The following is a 19,248-nucleotide window of genomic DNA, read 5'->3' on the forward strand; positions in this document are numbered from 1 at the left end:
ATGTCCAGCGTTAACCTCAAATGGGGGCAGGGAGGCAGTGCCATGCCCTTGTTTAGAGACTGCAGAAATTAGTGAGAGCCTGAGCTGAACAGTACTGAGAATAAGAACAAAGGCACACAATGACACAGAGGAAGGAATAACAATGAGTGCTGTGCCGCAGTGTTGTGTGATTCTACCACGAACAAAGACACAGAGTGTGGCACAGGGATTGTGTGTGTACACGCGTGTTGGTCTGAGTGCGTGTTTGGGATTATTTTCAGAGCATGAGGAGCAAGTACTGTATATATCATTTTACTAATTACTGCTCCATGCTCTTATTACAATGCAGTAGGGACATACTCAACTCTCAGATCCTTGCTTATGTATAATCTCTATACGGCTTCCATTGTCAATCACACAGAGACACAGAAAAAAAAAAACTTATCTCCTTTTCTCCCTATCATCTACCTTTTGAAAAGCTGCACTGCTCCCGTTGCTCTCCATGCAGCTGTCACATCTGTCTTTCGTCACTAAAATGTCTGGAAAGCAATACAAAAAAAAAAGAAAAAAGAATATGTTTCTGTTAAAAGAACATCAGAAAAAAAGTTGTTTCCCATTGATATGGCAGTTACTGGGTTGATTTAGAAGACACGCATCCTTTATATAGCTGATTTATGATCACCACAAAATAGGATTTAATCAAGATGCAAAGTAGAAGCAAAGTTGATGGTCCACAGCAGGTTTTTAAGAGAGAAATTGTAAACCAGGCAGCCGGCCTTCTGCAAATTGTGTCTGTTTTGTTCTGTAGAGGCTGTGCTGAGCAGAGAAATGGGGCTATAGACATTTGTCATAACAAACACAATGAAAGATCCCAGGAGTAGGCACAGTCATAAACACAAATGATTAATTCATAGTATGTTTCCGGACAGACCAGCACATGGCTGAGCATCAAAAAGTGTAGATATATCTCGTATCTCTCTCTTAGTGTATGTTATTTCCCGTGGTTGAACTGAACACATGCCTTTTACAAATGTCCCAAAACATTGCACAAAAAATGCCTCTTTTATCTGTCATTTTTCATTAACTACAAAACTGGGCTCATAATTTTTGAAAGCATAAAGATTTTCATTTATATGCACATAACTTAGAAAACTGCTAAGATGTGCATGTTGACTAAAAGGCAACAATGTACGACAGAGGAGTCACAGTTTGCCACCACACTGCTACTGTGTGCAGAACTGTAATAGCTACAAGTACAGAAGTCAGCATGATTGGATTTCTTTCTGCAACTCTGTTATAATTTAACCTAGATTTAGATGCTATTGTATCTCTATACAGATGACTCAGTGAAAGGTTTTCATTTTATTCTACATCTCACACAGATATGAATCTGCTGTTACCTTTTCAGGCTGAGCTAGGGGTCAATAGTTCAGCATGGGGGCTCAAAGACTGGGCCCTGCTTCTCTTAACCGGCTCTGGGTTGCAATCTAAAACACTTAATAGGGCTCTTTATAAGTCACTATTTTTGTGACCCCTTAACTCTTCCTATTGACTGACTGAGGTGCACACTTCTATCTACCATAACAGTGACGACTGAGCTGAACTTAAGCAATCCCATAAATTCAGCTGCAGTGATATTGTTGCTTGATCATCACTCCACATCTACAGGCGTAAGGTTTAAGTGGTGACTGAAAGACTGAGATAACTTACCGTATATGGGGACTAAAATGAGGTCTTTCAGTGCAATGAGCTTAATTTACAAAACAAGGTGGGAAGCTCAGCACATGGGGGATTACCTCAGAGTCAAGCTGCTGCTTTTCAGCATTCTGGGAGTCAGCTGAGGTTTCAGTACCTTATAAAGCCTCTCAGCAGATGCCTCAATTTCCCAATACATGAGGCGCCACTGAGGACTTTATCTCCCAGATGACCTTTGAATCTCTTGGCATCACCCAGGAAGAGCTGGAGGAAATTGATGGGGAAAAGGACATCTAGTGGATACAGGGCATTCCAAGCCTGAAAGTCCAAATTCACAGGTAGTCTGGGATATATAATCCCTCTTGTGTGACTGACCACACAGAATGAAACTGGAAGTAAGAATGGATAAAATGGCACATGGACAATTGTAACATTTTGATGAATACATCATTTTTAACACTCAAAAAGGTTTTCTGTGGTTAAGGTGGACTCTTGCTGCACCTGTGTGAAGCTTTCTGAAGGGTTTGGACATTGACATTCGAGATTAAAACTTCACAACTCATTAGTCATCACAACATATTCATGTGATTTGATAGACCGGGCAGAGAGGACAAGTTAAACAGGAAAAGCAAAGACCAACAAGATTACCTACTCATCTAATTAAATGAGTCTGCCCTTTAAGCTCTTTTTTAAGTTTTTTGTGAGAAAGTGTCTGTGCCATGCATGACAAATACATATTATTTTCTAAGTGTATTGGTCTGCTCTTCTAATACAAAACCTTTAGCACCATCTAGTGACTGCAGGCTTACTCATATGATTGCTTAATAAATGGTCCTGCCCACTAGATAGCAGCATTTGATTCTAATATAGGTCAACAAGCAGTCCTCTCCTAAATAAATCTCCTATACATGTACTCACACATGGAATATGTGTGGGATTGAGACTGGTTTAATGCCCAAAACAGACTATTTACCAAAGTTAAATCATTTAAATCTTTAGAGCAGCTGAAAATGCATGGGGGTGTGTCTCTATCCATCAAAAACTGCTGCTGAAGTGTTCCTTGGACAATGCACATAATGCTAAGCTTTATTTGTGGAGCTGTTCAGTGCAGGCTGCAGCTGCTGGATGTGAATATATGTAACCATATGAATATAATCTAAAACAGTACTGAAAGTCAGCAAGCAAAAATAATTTACTTTTTTTGGTTTAGCAATGATGGAAAATGGAAAATGTTTTACTGTTATCTTCCATCATAGAAATTGTTAATAAAAAGCTACACATCCATTTTAATCAATTTCAGTAGACCTTCTGTATCTCTACACCCTTTTATGAGGTTTTAAATAAATGGCCACTCTTATTACTAATGTAAATAAAAGAAAAAACACAACACGAACCAATCAAGAAAAAAAGGCAAAATATCAATACAAACACTTCTTTATTACCACACATCTAAAAAATACACATCAACAGTATTATCGAAAAACATAATCAAGTTTCCAGCAATCTGATGAGGTTGGTGACAAACAGTCTTCCACGGGCACAGTGGGTTTTTACACTGTTACCAATCAAAAATTGAATAAAAGAACAACTCGGTCATTCCTTGGACAGTAAGAAATGCTTTTAAGTTTGGCCTTGCTGTTATTATTTATAATTTTTGGTATCTTGAGTTGCCCACCTGATGATTTACTTTCACCAAGGGAAAACCAGCAGCTGGCTGAGGTTATATGAAATACAGTACAACATTTGTGTCATTAAGTCTGAGTCAACATGTCCAGTGACATGTTATCCACTCTCCCACCTTACCCAAGTACTTAAGCTGTTTTCAAGCTAGTATATAGACACAGTACATTGTCTCATACATGTATGGCTTTATTTGTGGTGTAGGAGATAGATATATGTATTGGTAAGTGAATCCACAGTGCAGCTGTACATAATGACATCAATATGTTCAGACTGATAAACACTGGGTCATATAAAGATGGGAACATTTTTAAAATAACATCAAATAAGTTAATAATTACACACACACGTCCACTTCTTCATCAACACCTTTGAACAACAAAACTATATAAATGACATCACTGTCCACATGCTGATCGTTTAGGCGATAATTGTCAGGATGCAGTCTTAGTGTGAGTGGTAGGATGAATTCAGGAGAACACATAAGGCAGTTCTTGAGAGGCAACCACAATACAAAGTTGTGAGATACCAGGAGCCGATCCGAGGTTTCTGTGCTGCTGTCATGAAGGTGTCTGCATCAGTGCACAATGCAGCGCCATGAAAGTCAAGACATCATAATAGCGAGTTTACCAAGTTGCTCTTCCTACAAGTTAATTCAACCTTGCTCCAGTGTCTGATCACATCAGAAAAGTATTCAGCCTGTGCAGGTTAAAAGTCAGTTTGATATTTCAGATGTTTTGGTCAAGTCAGTGAAGTATTCTGTGGAGGTATCTCTCTGGGTCATTCTTCTCTCCTCCTCTCCTCAGTCCCACGCAAGCTCTAACTGGTCTCTCAGATGTCCCTGTGGGGCCCTGGCTCTCATTTAGTGCCACTGTGGCCACTGTGCTTCTTCCTGTTGTCCCTACTGAGGTGTGTCGGTGTGGCTCTGGACTACTGTGTGCCCCAGACTCAGACTCACTCTCATCTGCAGGTTCCTTCCCTTGAATGCTTGGCAAGCTCTCTCCAATCCTGAACAAAATTAATCATTTTGTTTAAAAAATATGAAGATAAAGTGACCACAAACTACACTTACACATAGTTAGATTCACACAGTTGGATGTATTTAAAAATTTGAATAAATAAATCAATGCATATGAAATATCCGGTTTGCTGTGTTTCTACCTGAGGTGATTGAAGGCTCTCAGCCACCGTGAGCCCAGAATGTCTCTTCCATTAGTCCTCAGCCCTCTGTGGTGACTCCGGGCCCTCATTGCTACTAAAGCCTGTGCCAGTTCAGCCTCATCTCTGTGGCCCCAAATAAGCTGGGCCCGTTGCTCAGCATCCTGGTCCCCAGCCGCTCTGAAAAGCCTTTGGATCTGCCACAGATTCACATTGCTGAAAATGTTCCCCGAGCCAGCCTTTCTGCTTCGCCTCTCAGCCAGCCGCCACAGTGGAGGAGGGCCTGCCACCATGGAAGATGGAGGGGACCCGGATCCGGTATCCATCCAGAGTAATACAGGGAAAGGTGGCATACACTGACACTGCTGTGCGGGTAATCAATCAAGAGTTTCAACTTAGTATGTGTTGACAATGGGACAGATGACAGGAAAAAACAACAAAATAGAAGGCAACACATAAATTACATGAGCACAGACTGCGTCACAACACCTATAAACAGCTGCTAGCACAAGTAAAGCACAGCCAGTCAGATGCAAATCTTCTGCTCTGATTATTTAATCCTGCTTTAGGACGTGACGAGCTGCATTTAAAGCCCATTAAACTGCAGATGGTAACTTTACTGATATACGTCTTCAAGTGGGACACTAACAAACTAGTCTTAGCTTAGTGACCAAGGTTACAGTTAAATATGGGTCAGTAATGTTTCCATTTCTTTCAGTTTGACAAAATAATATAAAACTCAAGGTCCGCTTTCAAGCTTACCAGCTATTCTGATTATTTTGTCAAAAATTAACTTTCACACTCACTTTATTTTGCATCCAGGAGTGAAAATCTGTTTTCTTCATTACACACTACCCATTTATTGATACATGTTTCATAACTGCTGTGTAAACACTGTGATATATTCAGATGATGTCTAAATGTACTTCTGTTATCCATTTCTATGTTCCATCTTTTCACAGGATAAGTCTGTTCAGGAAAACAACACATAAACACTCTTATGTTTTTCACTCTCAAGCAGCCAGTGGGTTGTTTGAGGACAAGCTTGAGATGTTTCAGGTTACATTAGACAGTGTACAGACAAACACCAAAATTTGCATTCTGACCTACTTCTTTGCATTAGAAGTGGGTTAACATAAATCAAATATCTTCTGAAAGGCTTTTTCTTTAAAATTCTCCTCCCTCTTAGGACTTTGCCTGTGTTCTGTTTGCATAACAAACACGATCCGTAATTGTTTGTTATGGTGTAGATAGGCTACTGCTTGCAAAACAGAAGAACAAGTCAAGCAAGTATGAAGCCCCTGTTAAATATTAGTGTATGAGAGATGAGATGAGATACTGAACTTAATGTCCTGCTTACAGCAATCTATGATGTTTATCATCGTGCTGTGGTTAAAAGGCAGTCAACAGGAATCTTGTGAGAGTGAGTCAATGTGAAATAAGAAAGGCCTTTTGCTTACCCGAAGACCAGAGGCTATATCCACAATACTTTAGTCCTACTGGATCCCCTTCTTTGCAGTCGCTCTCATTTCCAATGAAAGCTGCAACAATGGCTGGACTAAAGCGGGACAGTTTGTTTGTCACCCTCACCTGCAATCAATTTCTGTCCTTGAGCCGACTGTCAGTCACAAATCAATGGCATCCAGTGGCCAACGAGAGCTGGGATATCGTCTCTTCCATCCTGTCTGGGTTGAGACAGGGATTTATGACGACCAATCACGGGTCTGGGGAGGGATGGGGAGTTGGGTCCGCCCCCCGGCCACGTAGGGTGTGCGCGCTGAAATCCATTGACGTCAATGAGCCCGACTGGCACGAGGGGCGTCTGTCAATTATGTGACACAGAAACAACATGTGAGCATCCTGTGCGCAACTACGCACACAGAATGACGCATGGACTGCTAAAAATCTGGACTATATGAACAAACCTCACATTATTAAACAGACTTATACTGTTTCTTTGTTGTATTCAAGGCCTATTTATAATTGCATGACTGGTTTAGACGAAAGCATTAAAAATGTTGTAGGTATGATGTTTAAAATAAATAACCCTGTATTTCTCAAATGTAGCCTACATGTCATCATACTTCATTTCTCCGTGAACAGAGAGGTCACACCCCGGGGGGAAATACAGCAGCAGATGAGTGGACATGGATGCGTCCAGCAGTCCAGAGGTGGAGCTGGCTTTGAATTACAGGCCGCCCACTCTCCATCACCCAGCCCCCCAACACATACGCTACATTCAACAGAGGAAACGGAAAAGACGAAACATACAAGAAGGTTTTTCATTTCAAAACCCCGGGGCTGTGGAAAGAACAGAAAGTTCATTTTTAAAAACCTAAACTTGCCCACTTTTGGCTTCATTGTCACACCACAAATCCGGCCTTGCACTCTTTTATTTCTACTTTTTTGCCAGCTTTTCGCCAGCTGTTTTCAGCTGGCAAGAAAGCACCCGCCCTGTTCGGGAAAAACGGACACAGAGTGATCGGAGGAGGAGAGAGATGCCACCCCAACCTCCCCAGCCGCAGGTGAGCATGAATATCAAGAAGTTCCTCAATAGTTTTTTGGGAGTCTTCCGGATCATGCAGATTTTGTTTGGAGCCGGGCTGTGGGTCACCATCGCCGCGCACAAATACGAGGGATCCATCCACTTTGTCCTGTTCGTCGCTGTCCTGTTCTGGCTCCTCACCCTCGCCCTGTTCTTCCTCACCCTCCTGGACAAGCAGGACCTCGTCCCGGTGGTGGGCGGCGAACGCTGGTTGTGCACCAACCTGGCGCACGACGCAGCCGCCGCCGCGCTCTACCTGCCGGCCATAGGTGTGATGATCTACAAGACGGATCGCAACTCTTACTGCAACCTGGAGCTGTACAAGCACCTCTGTCTGTACAAGGTCTACCTGACGGCCGCTGTGTTCGCCTGCTTGTGCTGCCTGGCTTACCTCGTCTCGGTTATTTATGGGGCGTGCAGGAAATGTCGAGGAGAGCAAACGGTGATCTGATGAGACTTAAAGGGGGGGGGGGGGGGGGGGGGGGGGGGGGGGGGGTGTGATGGCAACAGGGAGGGAGGGAGGGGTATGGGTGCTTGAGGGGTATCCACAGCAAGATGAGGAATAGTTAACTTCACTGTAATTTAACTCAACAGCTACTCTAATCACACGTTTCTCTCTATTGTCTCCACATACCACCAAACTTTCCATCTCAGTGGTGAAGCAGAATCACCAAAAATCAACATGTGGCCTTCTTGTTAGTTTATTTAAGGGCTGTTAGGTTGAAAATATCCAAGGAGCTCCAGGAGCAGGGGCCCTGCTCTAACCCACAGGTTGGGAGATTCAGGGGAAATGTGCTCGGAGGGCATTGTATTCTACCACCAGAGAGGTACAAGTGACAGGTTTTTGTCCCATTGTTGTGCTTGAAAGGACAGGATCACAATTTTTCAGGTGGCCATATGAACTCTGAAACAGTTTTTGCTTGCTGTAATCATTCCTCCTGTTCATACAGACCATTAGAAGGACCTTGCTTAATGCACTTACAATGTAGGTGATGGGGGTCAACATCTACAGTCCGCCTTCTGTGTAAGAATATTTTTAAAAGTTAATCTGCAGATAAAATGGAGCTTCAGCTGTCTGAGTTAGTCAAATAAAGTTGATGTCTTCCACAGATACAGTCTTTAGTGTCTCAACAGTGTTTTCCTGTTCAGCTGCGGTGAAAGGATGATATGATCATATTAGCTTCAGATAAGCATTTATATGTTTTTCCACAGAAATCAGGCTAAATTGTGTCCCCCATCACTAACATTGAAACTGTATTATAAAGGAATCTTGTAATGGCCAGTATGGACAGGAGGAATGATTACAGCAAAATGTTAATTTGAGCAACAAACTATTGGTTTAAGACAGCATTGGAAAACATGTGACCCCGTCCTTTAAGGCCATGCCTCTGCCTCTTAAGTGTATTCTTGTTTTTGTTCAGTAATTTAATGGCATTTCCATCATAAAGAATTACTACAATATTCCTGCAGGGACTTATTATAATGGGCTTGCAATATATTCAGTGTTTAACTCACAGTACAATGGCCTTAAGCTACTTTTTGTAGATTTATGTTGGTACATCTAAAATCTGTTTCACAAGGGATTCTTTTCATTGCCTTTTTTTAAAAGTATATATTTTTATGTGTTTACATTTTTTTTTACAGCAAGATATACTGAACAGTTACTGAAGTGTGATGGACTAAAACACTCATTTTGATCAGCTATGATTTCATTTTGTCTGACTCAAACGTAAAGCATACAGTTTTATCAATGCCTTCTGTCAGAATGCTGTATACTCAACAACAACCCAAAAATAGGATGTGATTGGTGCTACCATGTGTGTATTTAACAAAAATATCTCCTAAGTGTTTTTTTATGTAAAATCCAAAGATGAAAAAGCGTACAAATAAAGACCAGTAAGCGGCAGACAGTTTCTTTTGCTATGATCTTGGGTACATAAGATGCAGTAATTTCACTAGCTACTTGAGGAACATGTCTGTAAAATGCTATGTTAATTTTGTTGGAGTAAATTTAGAGGAAGGGCTGGGACACAATTTGTGTCGACCGTTGGCTTTTCCAAAATGAAACACAGATTTCGAAAGACTGGCGACGGAAGCCCTCAGGAACTTCCTGTTGGGAGATAAAAGCCTTGGCCAATCAGCAGGGATCATTTATATGCTACCCCACTTAACCACATGAAAGCCAAGATCCTTAGAACTATCTTTGTCTCTAACAGACAGTGAGAAAGTCACTCACACATGTACACGCAATGTCTATGAATTTGCTGTATCATAAAGAGGATGCGTGGGTTGCAGGAGAGTTATCCTACTTTTGGAGACAGTACGTGTGTGTGTGTGTGTGTGTGTGTGTGTGTGTGTGTGTGTCTGTGTCTGTGTCTGTGTCTGTGTGTGTGTGTGTGTGTGTGTGTATAATTATCTGGGAAGAGGCTTGTTCTTACCGGAACAGTCTGTTGGGGTTCTGGAGGTGGGCAAATATTCAGCCAATGAAAATGGAGCCAGAGGAAGATGATTCAATGTCTCGTCTATTCCAGTCAGCATGCAGCAGCTTTTGAAAACATGCTGCTGACAATTCGCTTATACAGCACCCAAAGTCTTACTGTGATCACTACATTTGGTTGCCTTTATGCAGTCAGCAAGAAAATAATCATTGCTATGTGTGGATGTTTGTGTTCTCTGACAGATCTGTTATTTATACATGTGCAGAATAAAAGAGTTTAGGTTATTCTCACATAAAATATGCACTTCTCCTTTTATGGGCGTTGCTCCTTTCTTTTGCAAGCTTCCAACTCAAAGTGTTGAGTTTTTCTTGGAGATGAAATGTTGCAAGAGATTGAGTATGTGTGATTAATAGGTGTGAAGAGATGAGAAATATCTTGTTGCATCCATGCTTTGATATGATTTATACAGATATCAATTTCAGATGTAAGGCATGGCTGAAACATTAAGTGACCACATAAAGAGACAGAGCAGACTGAATGAGAAAACTGTAAAGATGTGCCTAATTATTATTTAATCTGTGTATTTTATTCAGTTTATTTTCATGTTTAATTAGGCTGAAAGAATGACTGCACAGTATATAATCATCTAGCCCTTCTACACATCTATGTGAGTGTAAGGTGACATCTGTGGCCTGAGTTTCAGGAGTGCAAGGGTTAACGTTGACCAGCTGCAGTGACGGCATATAAATCTAGCACTTCTAAGGAAAGGAGCCCCCCCCCCCACTCTCTCTCTCCCCCTCTGAGATTTGCACAGAAGTGTTGTCCTGTCCACGTGTCGGCGCCTGTGGAAACACACTGCTGTACACAGCCAAGTGGAGAGTACACAACAGCCCAACGTGCTGCATAAACAAAGCACCAAATCCAGGGTTCAGTTTGATATCAAAAGTAACCATGGTGAATCATTTAAGTCTTGGATGACTCACGACTATAGCGTATGCTGACAATAAGGGCCGGATAAGGATTCTCCACATTAACCCTGAAAGCCTTTTTGAGTTTACCACGTTAACAGCCTCCTTATTATTACATTTCCCACATTTTATAGATGTCATGTCTGCTCAGATTTGTCAGTTCTATGATTGAGCCTATTTTGAATTTTATCCAGATCCATGTTCAAAGAAGAAAACCATGTTACCTGAGTGTTTGCCACAATAGACAAGTTGTATTTCTTTCCAGCAACAGTGGGAGTAAAGAAAACCCAGACAGCTTGGTATAAAGACGTTTTAGCACATATAGAGCCAGGCACTTCTCCAGAGTGCCAACTGCGTGAGATTTACTTTGGCTACTCAAGGAGACATTTCCTGTGTGTGCTCTCCCACCCGTCTTAAAGAGACCAGCCGCCCAATAGTCCCTCCTAACCCCTCCTAATGGTTTCCCTGGCCCTCCCTGAAAGGATAGCATCATGCGCACTGCTGCCATGGACTGATGTCAATTAGCAGAAAATTGATACAGAGTTCTCTCCCAGAGAATGTAAAAGTGAAGCATGAATGGATAACAGTGACGTGACTGTGACACATGGCTGTAATCAAATCACTGGTGAGATTGCCATAGTGACATGGCAAGAATGTCTTTTGTCTCTCTCAGTAAAAATTCAGAAAATTTTGTTCAAAAAATATTTCGTCACAGAATGAAACACACACTGAGCTGCAGAACAGCATCAGTGGAGCTGGTTAGAAGAACATACTGTACATATCTTTCCACTAGAGAAATTCAGAATTTAAAACAAAATATCCTTAATTTACACCACGTTGTTGCTTGAAAATATTACTATAACCAATGGTGGCATGTAGCAAACTACATTTACTCAAGTACTGTTCTTAAGTACAATTCTGGGGTACTTGTACTTTACTTTTTACTACATTTCAGAGGAAAATATTGTATATTTACTGCACTAAAGCTGCACTACAGCTGTAGTTACTTTTCATCTCAAGATTCAGGGGAACTCTATGTTAACTCATCCATACACAAGTAGACAGTAAGGATGACATTTAGGTTCTATGAGGTCAGTAGTAGTGCAACGTTTATCATTAGAGCAGTGCAGATGACTAAAATGACTAAAACAAATGATTAAGATTTTAAAAAAAATATTTGTAATAATTTCAAGGTTCAAGGTTGAGGTTGACTAGGCCATTTTGCATAATGAATACTTCAAGTACATTTTGCCACTAATACTTCTGTACTTTTAGTTAAGTAAACTTAACTTTACTTAACTAAAGGTAAAAGATCTCAATACTGATTATAAAAAGAATGAATGCTCATTATCTTTAACATTTTAGGATTTCTTGTATACTTAGCATCATTTAGCAGGAATTATTCATAATAATCTATCTAAATAATTGAAAACTATAATCCCCCGTTTTTATTGTGCATCGCCTGGCCCCCCACTTCAGAAGACTTTCTCAGAGTTTGCTGAACCAGGTGTCTGTTCTTGGTTAGCAGAACACATTCAGCAGCTGTCCAGCACCCGAAGTGCCCTTTCATTCTTACCCAACCAAACTCTGGGGCATTACTCTATACATATCTGAGTGAATCTGACTCTTTTCTTGCTGACAGTCCTCGTCTGCATGAGGCTACATGTACGTACATGAAACATGAAAACATAGACACACACACACAGCAGCACTCTGTTAACCACACTCTCATCAGATACTGCTGCGATGCACATTCCACTGCAGAGGAGAGGGAAAGAGGGGCTGGGAAAACAGATGGAGAAGCACAGAACAAGTGAAAGAGCAGGGGGGAAAAGAGGCAAAGAAGTGAGAGGGAACGACAGTGCAAAAATGCCTTCCACAAGATCCAGTAGGAATCACAGGTTGACATTTCCTGTCTGTGTAAGACCTGAATCGGCACAGTGTTCCAGCCGTGTAAGGCTTTGTAGTTTGCCTCTGATACTCACCAGTTTATAGTTTCCTAACATAGGCTCTGGGATTACTGATTCCACATCTGTTGCAGCAGACGATACTTCTGAATGGGCACAGTGTTCATGAGTTTTGTGAGGGCAATGGCAGGCAGTGGTGGGAAATGATGATAGCTATTTATAGAGCCTTGAAAATACCACAGCTTCCTTCACTTTGCCAATCCTCAGCTAGATGTTGGGAGTTTGTTACAGACTGAGTAAGTCTGAGAGAAAAAGGGAGGCGGAAGTTTTGGGTCCCTGAGGAGATGAATTCATTTATTTGCCGTCTGACATTTAGTGATGCAGGGTATATACGCCCAACTTACGTTAGCAATCCACCTCTGTCATTCATCACCTGTAACGTTTACTTCACAAAAACATCATTTCAAAGAGGGACTTCGAAGTGACGAGTAATTTTCCCATGACTAAAATCCAAGGTAAAAGACTCAATAAAAAGGAAAACTCATTACAAACACTGCATCTTTAGAGTGGTGTAAGCAGACACACACTGGGAAGTAAAACAAACATTCCTTCCAAGCGTGGATCATGGAGTTCCTGATAATAGCTCTCATGGCTCAGAGCTGTTTCCCAACGACACTTTTCCCATAGTTTTCACACATAGAAGCACACACACAAACACACACACACACACACACACACACACACACACACACACACACACACTCTGTTTTAAGAAAAAAAACTCTAGATTCACAGGCATATTTTCTCTGCTAACTTAAGCCAAGTTGAGATATTCTGCTATTAAAAGTGGCAAATGTGCCTCATTCCAAAATAGAAGGAAAAAAGGGATTTGCACTATTTAATACATTACAACTGGGCCTAAATTGCTGTAATTACGCACTGCAATTTTGGTACAACAGTAAAATAAAGTATAGATGTAAAGCTTCATTGTGGAAACAGTGTTCCACATGAAAAAATGTAATGAGGAATGAAAACAAGGCATCAAACGCATGAAGTTACAGGCGATATAGTTTGTGATTGACCAAATGATTAGAAAAATTACCATCTTTTGCTTATTTTTCATGCCTGTCTAGACATATTTGTAAAACCTCACTGTGACCCACAGCTCTTTACTCTAGTCCCTCAGTACTCAAGACTATGAACAATGAATGAAGTTACTCACTAGGGGGCACACTACAGTTACAGAAAAACATCCACTGGAATAATAGTCTGTTATTACTTGCCCTTTAAACACATCCGCTGACATGTCATTTCATACTCTAAGACCATTATAGACAATAGCCTTCAATAATCTGTAAAGACATGAAAATGTTGGCAATTTACAGCTAGCATTTAATTGATCCCATATCATACCATATCATGGGCTGCTCATTTGGAGTTCAAGTAGTGTAAAATAAGTATTATTACAGAATGCTGTAAATGTAATATTACAAATATTTGTATTACAAACTGAGGTATTCTTTATTAATATGCAATACACATACCGTTGTAATTCCTTACTCAAAGCTTCCCCAACAGAGGACCAAAATGCAAATTAGTACTGTACTTTCCCTTTTTTTGCTTATGAATCTGTTCCTGGTCAAACCTTGCTCACTGGCTCACAAACCAACCACTTTTCTTCTTAACATTTGATTTAGTAATTTGCACCTAAGATATCTTCACCTGAATCCTCTACTTTGTCTAATATAATGTACTTCTGACTTGCAAGATAGATGGCAAGTGGGGCTGGCAAGAGGATGGATAGATAAAGTGTATTAGTAAGGTGTTTGATGACCATGGGCCATCAGAACAGCTTCAATGCACATCAGCATTGATTCCACAGTCTCTGAAGTCTACAGGAGGGATGAACACCATTTTTTCAAAATATATTCGCTTATTAGTATGATGGTAGTGGAAAGTGCTGTCTAATACAACGGGCCAAAATCTCCCATAGTTTTTCCAATGGGTTGAGATCTGGTGACTATGAAGGCTGCAGTATATTATTCACATCATTTTCATACTCATCAAACCATTCAGTGACCCCTCGTGCCCTATGGATAAGGGCATTGACATCCAGGAAGAGACCACTCCCATCAGGATAAACATGTTTCATCTCAGGATAAAGGTGATCACTCAAAACAACTTTGTATTGATTGGCTGTGACCCTTCCCTTAAGGGGGACAAGTGGACCCAAACCATGCCAGCAAAATGCATTGAATTGTTGCTTTCAGGCCTGTAAAGTTTTTTCCTTTAATTTGTCTTCTATCTGTAGATAGATGTGAGGTAACAGAAACACAATAAAAAGTCAATAAAGAACAATGTACAGTATGAAGGTCAGGGAACGGTCTCCGCTGCTGACGCCCACCGCTGTCATTGGTCGAAATGAATGACTTAGTTGAAATCTGATTGGATGTAAAGAAAAAAAAAAGAAAGAAAAAAAAACCAGGAAGTGTGGGGTAACCAATCTTCGGGATAAAAGCTCACCAGGTTAAAACATCCAGAGGACTTGTCTGTCTCTCCAGAGAGAGGAATTCTCAACCTAACATCTCCAGGGTTTAAATATCTTGAAACTACCAGGTTTTCATCAGTTTTATCGGTCGACCCTGACATATTATCATCGATCATGGCTGCCTACCAAATAGTGTTGATTCGCCACGGAGAGAGCAACTGGAACCAGGAAAACCGCTTCTGCGGCTGGTTCGATGCAGATCTGAGTGCAACCGGGGAGAAGGAGGCGAGGAGAGGCGGACAGGCCCTGAAAGGTGAGCAACTCATTCATTTTCACTCATCATCCGCTATAATGTGTCTGACCAGCTGTGGGCCAATGCACGGCCACCATTGCATAACCGCTTCTGCATCACACCGCCTGCTGAGTGAGTCAGGAATATGTGCAATTTGTGCAGACGTGCAAGTTGTCATGTCTTCATGCAGTTGCACTAGAGCACTGTGCCACAGCTGTAGCCTCCACACATGAAAATGAACATTTTCTTAAAGGAAGGTTTTAATCTAAAGACTAAGACTAGGTCTAATAAAAGCCACTCTTGCATTTCTGGATCCATTATGTTTATTGGTGACCTTCCATTAGACTTGTTTTAGAGCAAAACAACAGAAAGATCACAGAGGATGACACTTACTAGCTAGCCTACACTGAGAGTAGCTGTGATAAACTGCTGCTAATACAACTGCTGCTTTACAAACTAAACAACGCTTGTAGAAACAGGGTGGATTTTTTTTTTTTAATTAAATAAACCAAATGGACTTATAAAGACCTTTTTCTGGTGTGTGTGTGTGTGTGTGTGTGTGTGTGTGTGTGTGTGTGTGTGTGTGTGTGTGTGTGTGTGTGTGTGTGTGTGTGTGTGTGTGTGTGTGTGTGTGTGTGTGTGTGTGTGTGTGTGTGTGTGTGTGTGTGTCAGATGCTGGCTTTGAGTTTGACATATGCTACACCTCTGTACTGAAGAGGGCTATCAGGACGCTGTGGCTAGTTCTGGACGGCATTGACCAGATGTGGGTGCCGGTGCATCGGACCTGGCGGCTAAACGAGCGCCATTATGGAGGCCTAACAGGCCTTAATAAGGCTGAGACAGCTGCCAAGCATGGAGAGGCTCAGGTGAAGATCTGGAGGCGCTCGTTTGACATCCCCCCTCCCTCCATGGACCCAGACCATGACTACTACACTATTATCAGCAAGGTAAAATATGCATATCTACAGCACATATTTTCTACCAAGAAGCTTTGTTGGGCCATGAGGAAAGAATGTTTGAGCACATATTGACTTACTTGGTCAACTAACGTCACCCAGTCATAACAAAGAAGAGACATGACTAGAACTGATCTCTGCAGTCAGGCTTTGTGTTAACATGAATAAGAGAAGTAGATTTAAGGTTTTGCATGTCTGTCTTTTGTCTGCAGAACAATCCACGAGAATAGCCACATATTTTACACTTAAAGCAGTGATAGAGCCTCTTACTATTGGGTAGCTATTACCTAATAGCATGTCCAAGGTGAGTTAATATATGACTGGCAGGAACAAGTTCTTCTCTGTGCAAGTTCAAAGTTCAGTGAAGGTGGAAACAAACTGATCAGAACTCTGTCAGCATTGACAGGCATTCAGAAGTTCAGACATAGTAAAATGACATTGTCCAATAGCTTAAAGTTAAGCAAATAAGTGAATGTGTAATAAGAATATTGTTATTAAGGTAGCAAATCCTTCCATGTCTTCAGATGAAAATGTATACTGCAAATAGATCTCACATTATATCAATTCATTCATGTTCAGAATTTTCTAACCATGACATAAATTACTAGCTTGGATTTAGGCCCTCTCTATGTATTAATAAGTGTACAATAAGCTTCTAAAGATTAAAGAGATTCAGTGTTTCTTTGCTATCTATACATTAGTCCATGCATTTGACGTACGTCTTTCTTTTTAGGATCGTCGCTATGCAGACTTGACTGAGGACCAGCTTCCTTCCTGCGAGAGCCTGAAGGACACCATTGCGCGGGCGCTGCCCTTCTGGAACGAGGAGATCGCCCCACAGATCAAAAAGGGGAAGAGAGTGCTCATCGCTGCTCATGGAAACAGTCTGAGAGGCATTGTTAAACATCTAGAGGGTGAGTATTACTGACTAAGCATGTGATGCAGTCCTGCTTTTCAAATGTTGATTTACTGTACAAGTCTTTTACTTCATTATGTTACTGAAATTAACAATGTAAGCAAATGTTTTTTAGGTAAGGACTGTACAAACTTTTGATATGTTAACTGAGATTTCTTTGTAAATACCAATGCGCAGGAAATTGTCTCAGAAAACATTTTAGTAGTGGATATCGGTATTGTGATGTACAGACATACCCTTATACCTTTGGTTGACTCTATCATAATTTTTCAGTCCTGTAGTTTGATTGCTGCTCTGATTGTTGTTCACTGCAAGAAATGAGAAAATACAATTTATTGTCAACATTTACTCAAAAATCTTTTTTAAAAAAAATCTTGATTTTAAAAAAAAAAAAAAAAAAACGACTGCAAATTCACTAACTTTTACATATAACTTTTTTTGTGCTGCCACCTGTAGGAATGTCTGACGAAGCAATCATGGAGTTGAACCTGCCAACAGGCATCCCCATCCTCTATGAGCTGGACAAGAACCTTAAGCCCGTGAAGCCGATGCAGTTCCTGGGAGACGAGGAGACTGTTCGTAAAGCCATGGAGGCTGTGGCTGCTCAGGGAAAGGCCAAGAAGTAAAGTGACAGAAAAGCCAACTCTGTGTATGATGGTGTAGGTCATCCCTAACAACTGGCCTCGGATTAGTCCTAAATCCTAGTTTATTGTGGATTGTAAAATATGATGAGTATACCATAGATAATAGTCAAAGGAAACCTCACTATACTTACACAGTACAGTGATATATTAGGGCCAAGAGAGCTATACCTCTCAAGAGATTGTAAATAAAATGGCCCATTAATATTGCAACATTTTAAGAAAGGATTGCTGAACTGAAAAGAATATTATTGCTGTTAAAAGGCAGTTTCTTAACTCTGCACTTGAATATTTAAGTGATAGTCAATTTACTAATGAAAGAGTTATTGTTTAAAATGGATTCTATATTTTTCTGTTATTTTTGAGAAATGTATCAGTCTTTGGTTGTGGTGTTGGAGCTAGAAGGCTGAATGTCAGGGTAAATAGTAAATGAGGTAAATACAGAAAGAAGTCACTCTGCTAGAGTCAGCTATGAAAATCCAGGCTACAGTAAGAGTTTTGATGCTGCACACACATCCAAAGTTGACAACGTGTGGAATGAGTGGAGACAAGAGGACTCCACTTATCGTGGCCTCTGTTTGCCTTTTCTTACACTGTATGAGGTACTGGTTTTCAAATGGCGGTATGAGTATGAGTTCAACCAGTGTGTGTCTGATCTTGCTGACTTCGTCATTAACTTGCCCAGGATACCATTAGAGACTTTTACCTGATTTAAAATAAAACAAAGAAGAATGGAATGAAAATTATTTATTAGAATGAAAGGGGACCACTGCAGAGGGCACACAACTTCTGTCACTTTTTAAAGCATTTACTGTATTTGAAACATTCCACTTATAAAGGGATGTGATTTTGCAATCTCTTGAGAGTGGGACGGGACAGTTATGACAACTGAAACGTCTCTTTGTCTTATTTTCTCTGTCTATGAATGGCATTTGTTCAGTGTATGGTATTGCTGTCTGGTTGTCTCTGACAATTTATATTTTTCTCTTTTACATTTCATCAAGTTCAGTCCAATTTTAATGGTGTTTTGCATTGCTATCAGAATTGCACTGTATAATTGTCAAACCCAGTATTTGGATTTTAATCCCTCAATTTCACAGTTACTCTGTTTGACCACATTTGGTGTGGGTTTGCCTTTTGGTGTCATAGTATGTATGTGCCTCCAGCCTATTCCTAAATGCATACAGAATTTGGTGCCTATTGTGTCTTAAAGTTTTGCCATTGTTTTTCAAATGTAATTCCCTCCGTGTTGGTTAAATGTACCCTGAAAGCTCTGATTCAATAAATATAAAATTATGTGCAAATTATTATGTGTGTGTCTGCCTGTCTTGTCTGGATGAGCCAATATATAGATATCAGAATTTTCTGCTCCCTAATATCAGTATCGGCATTGGCCCATAAAATCTAGTATTGGTCACAGATGAACACCTATTCACTGCTATTCAAAATCTGGCATAATAAGAAGAAGAATAGACGAGTCGTGGGAAATATTATGAAGTTGGACAAAAAAATCAAAACCCAAGAACTTCAGCGCATTTCAATAAAACACCAGAATATCCCTTTAAGTGACGTATAGGTTGACTAC

At 40.6% G+C, this 19,248-nt stretch overlaps 3 protein-coding genes across 4 annotated transcripts; 2 read left to right on the top strand and 1 right to left on the bottom strand.

Moving 5' to 3' along the window:
• Positions 1 to 3,090: 3,090 nt before the first annotated feature.
• avpi1 (arginine vasopressin induced 1) lies at positions 3,091 to 6,131 on the bottom strand. 2 transcript variants are annotated; one of them, XM_062429840.1, is made up of 3 exons: positions 5,973 to 6,131; positions 4,516 to 4,874; positions 3,091 to 4,362 (listed from the first exon to the last, which is right to left on the bottom strand). In XM_062429840.1, the coding sequence occupies exons 2-3, from the start codon at positions 4,863 to 4,865 to the stop codon at positions 4,101 to 4,103; spliced, it is 612 nt and encodes a 203-aa protein (XP_062285824.1). In that variant the 5' UTR covers positions 4,866 to 4,874; positions 5,973 to 6,131; the 3' UTR covers positions 3,091 to 4,100. The 2 variants fall into 2 exon arrangements, with proteins under 2 accessions (XP_062285824.1, XP_062285823.1); XM_062429839.1 differs by having other exon boundaries at positions 4,516 to 4,877.
• Positions 6,132 to 6,780: 649 nt separating this feature from the next.
• marveld1 (MARVEL domain containing 1) lies at positions 6,781 to 7,508 on the top strand. Its single transcript, XM_062429841.1, has one exon. The coding sequence runs from the start codon at positions 7,011 to 7,013 to the stop codon at positions 7,506 to 7,508; it is 498 nt and encodes a 165-aa protein (XP_062285825.1). The 5' UTR covers positions 6,781 to 7,010.
• A 7,360-nt stretch (positions 7,509 to 14,868) lies between these two features.
• Positions 14,869 to 18,970, top strand: LOC133991442 (phosphoglycerate mutase 1). Its single transcript, XM_062429842.1, has 4 exons — positions 14,869 to 15,171; positions 15,823 to 16,097; positions 16,840 to 17,020; positions 17,479 to 18,970. The coding sequence occupies exons 1-4, from the start codon at positions 15,033 to 15,035 to the stop codon at positions 17,646 to 17,648; spliced, it is 765 nt and encodes a 254-aa protein (XP_062285826.1). The 5' UTR covers positions 14,869 to 15,032; the 3' UTR covers positions 17,649 to 18,970.
• Positions 18,971 to 19,248: the final 278 nt, after the last annotated feature.

The sequence above is a fragment of the Scomber scombrus genome, chromosome 12 (genome assembly GCF_963691925.1).
Source record: "Scomber scombrus chromosome 12, fScoSco1.1, whole genome shotgun sequence".
Classification (NCBI taxonomy): domain Eukaryota; kingdom Metazoa; phylum Chordata; class Actinopteri; order Scombriformes; family Scombridae; genus Scomber; species Scomber scombrus.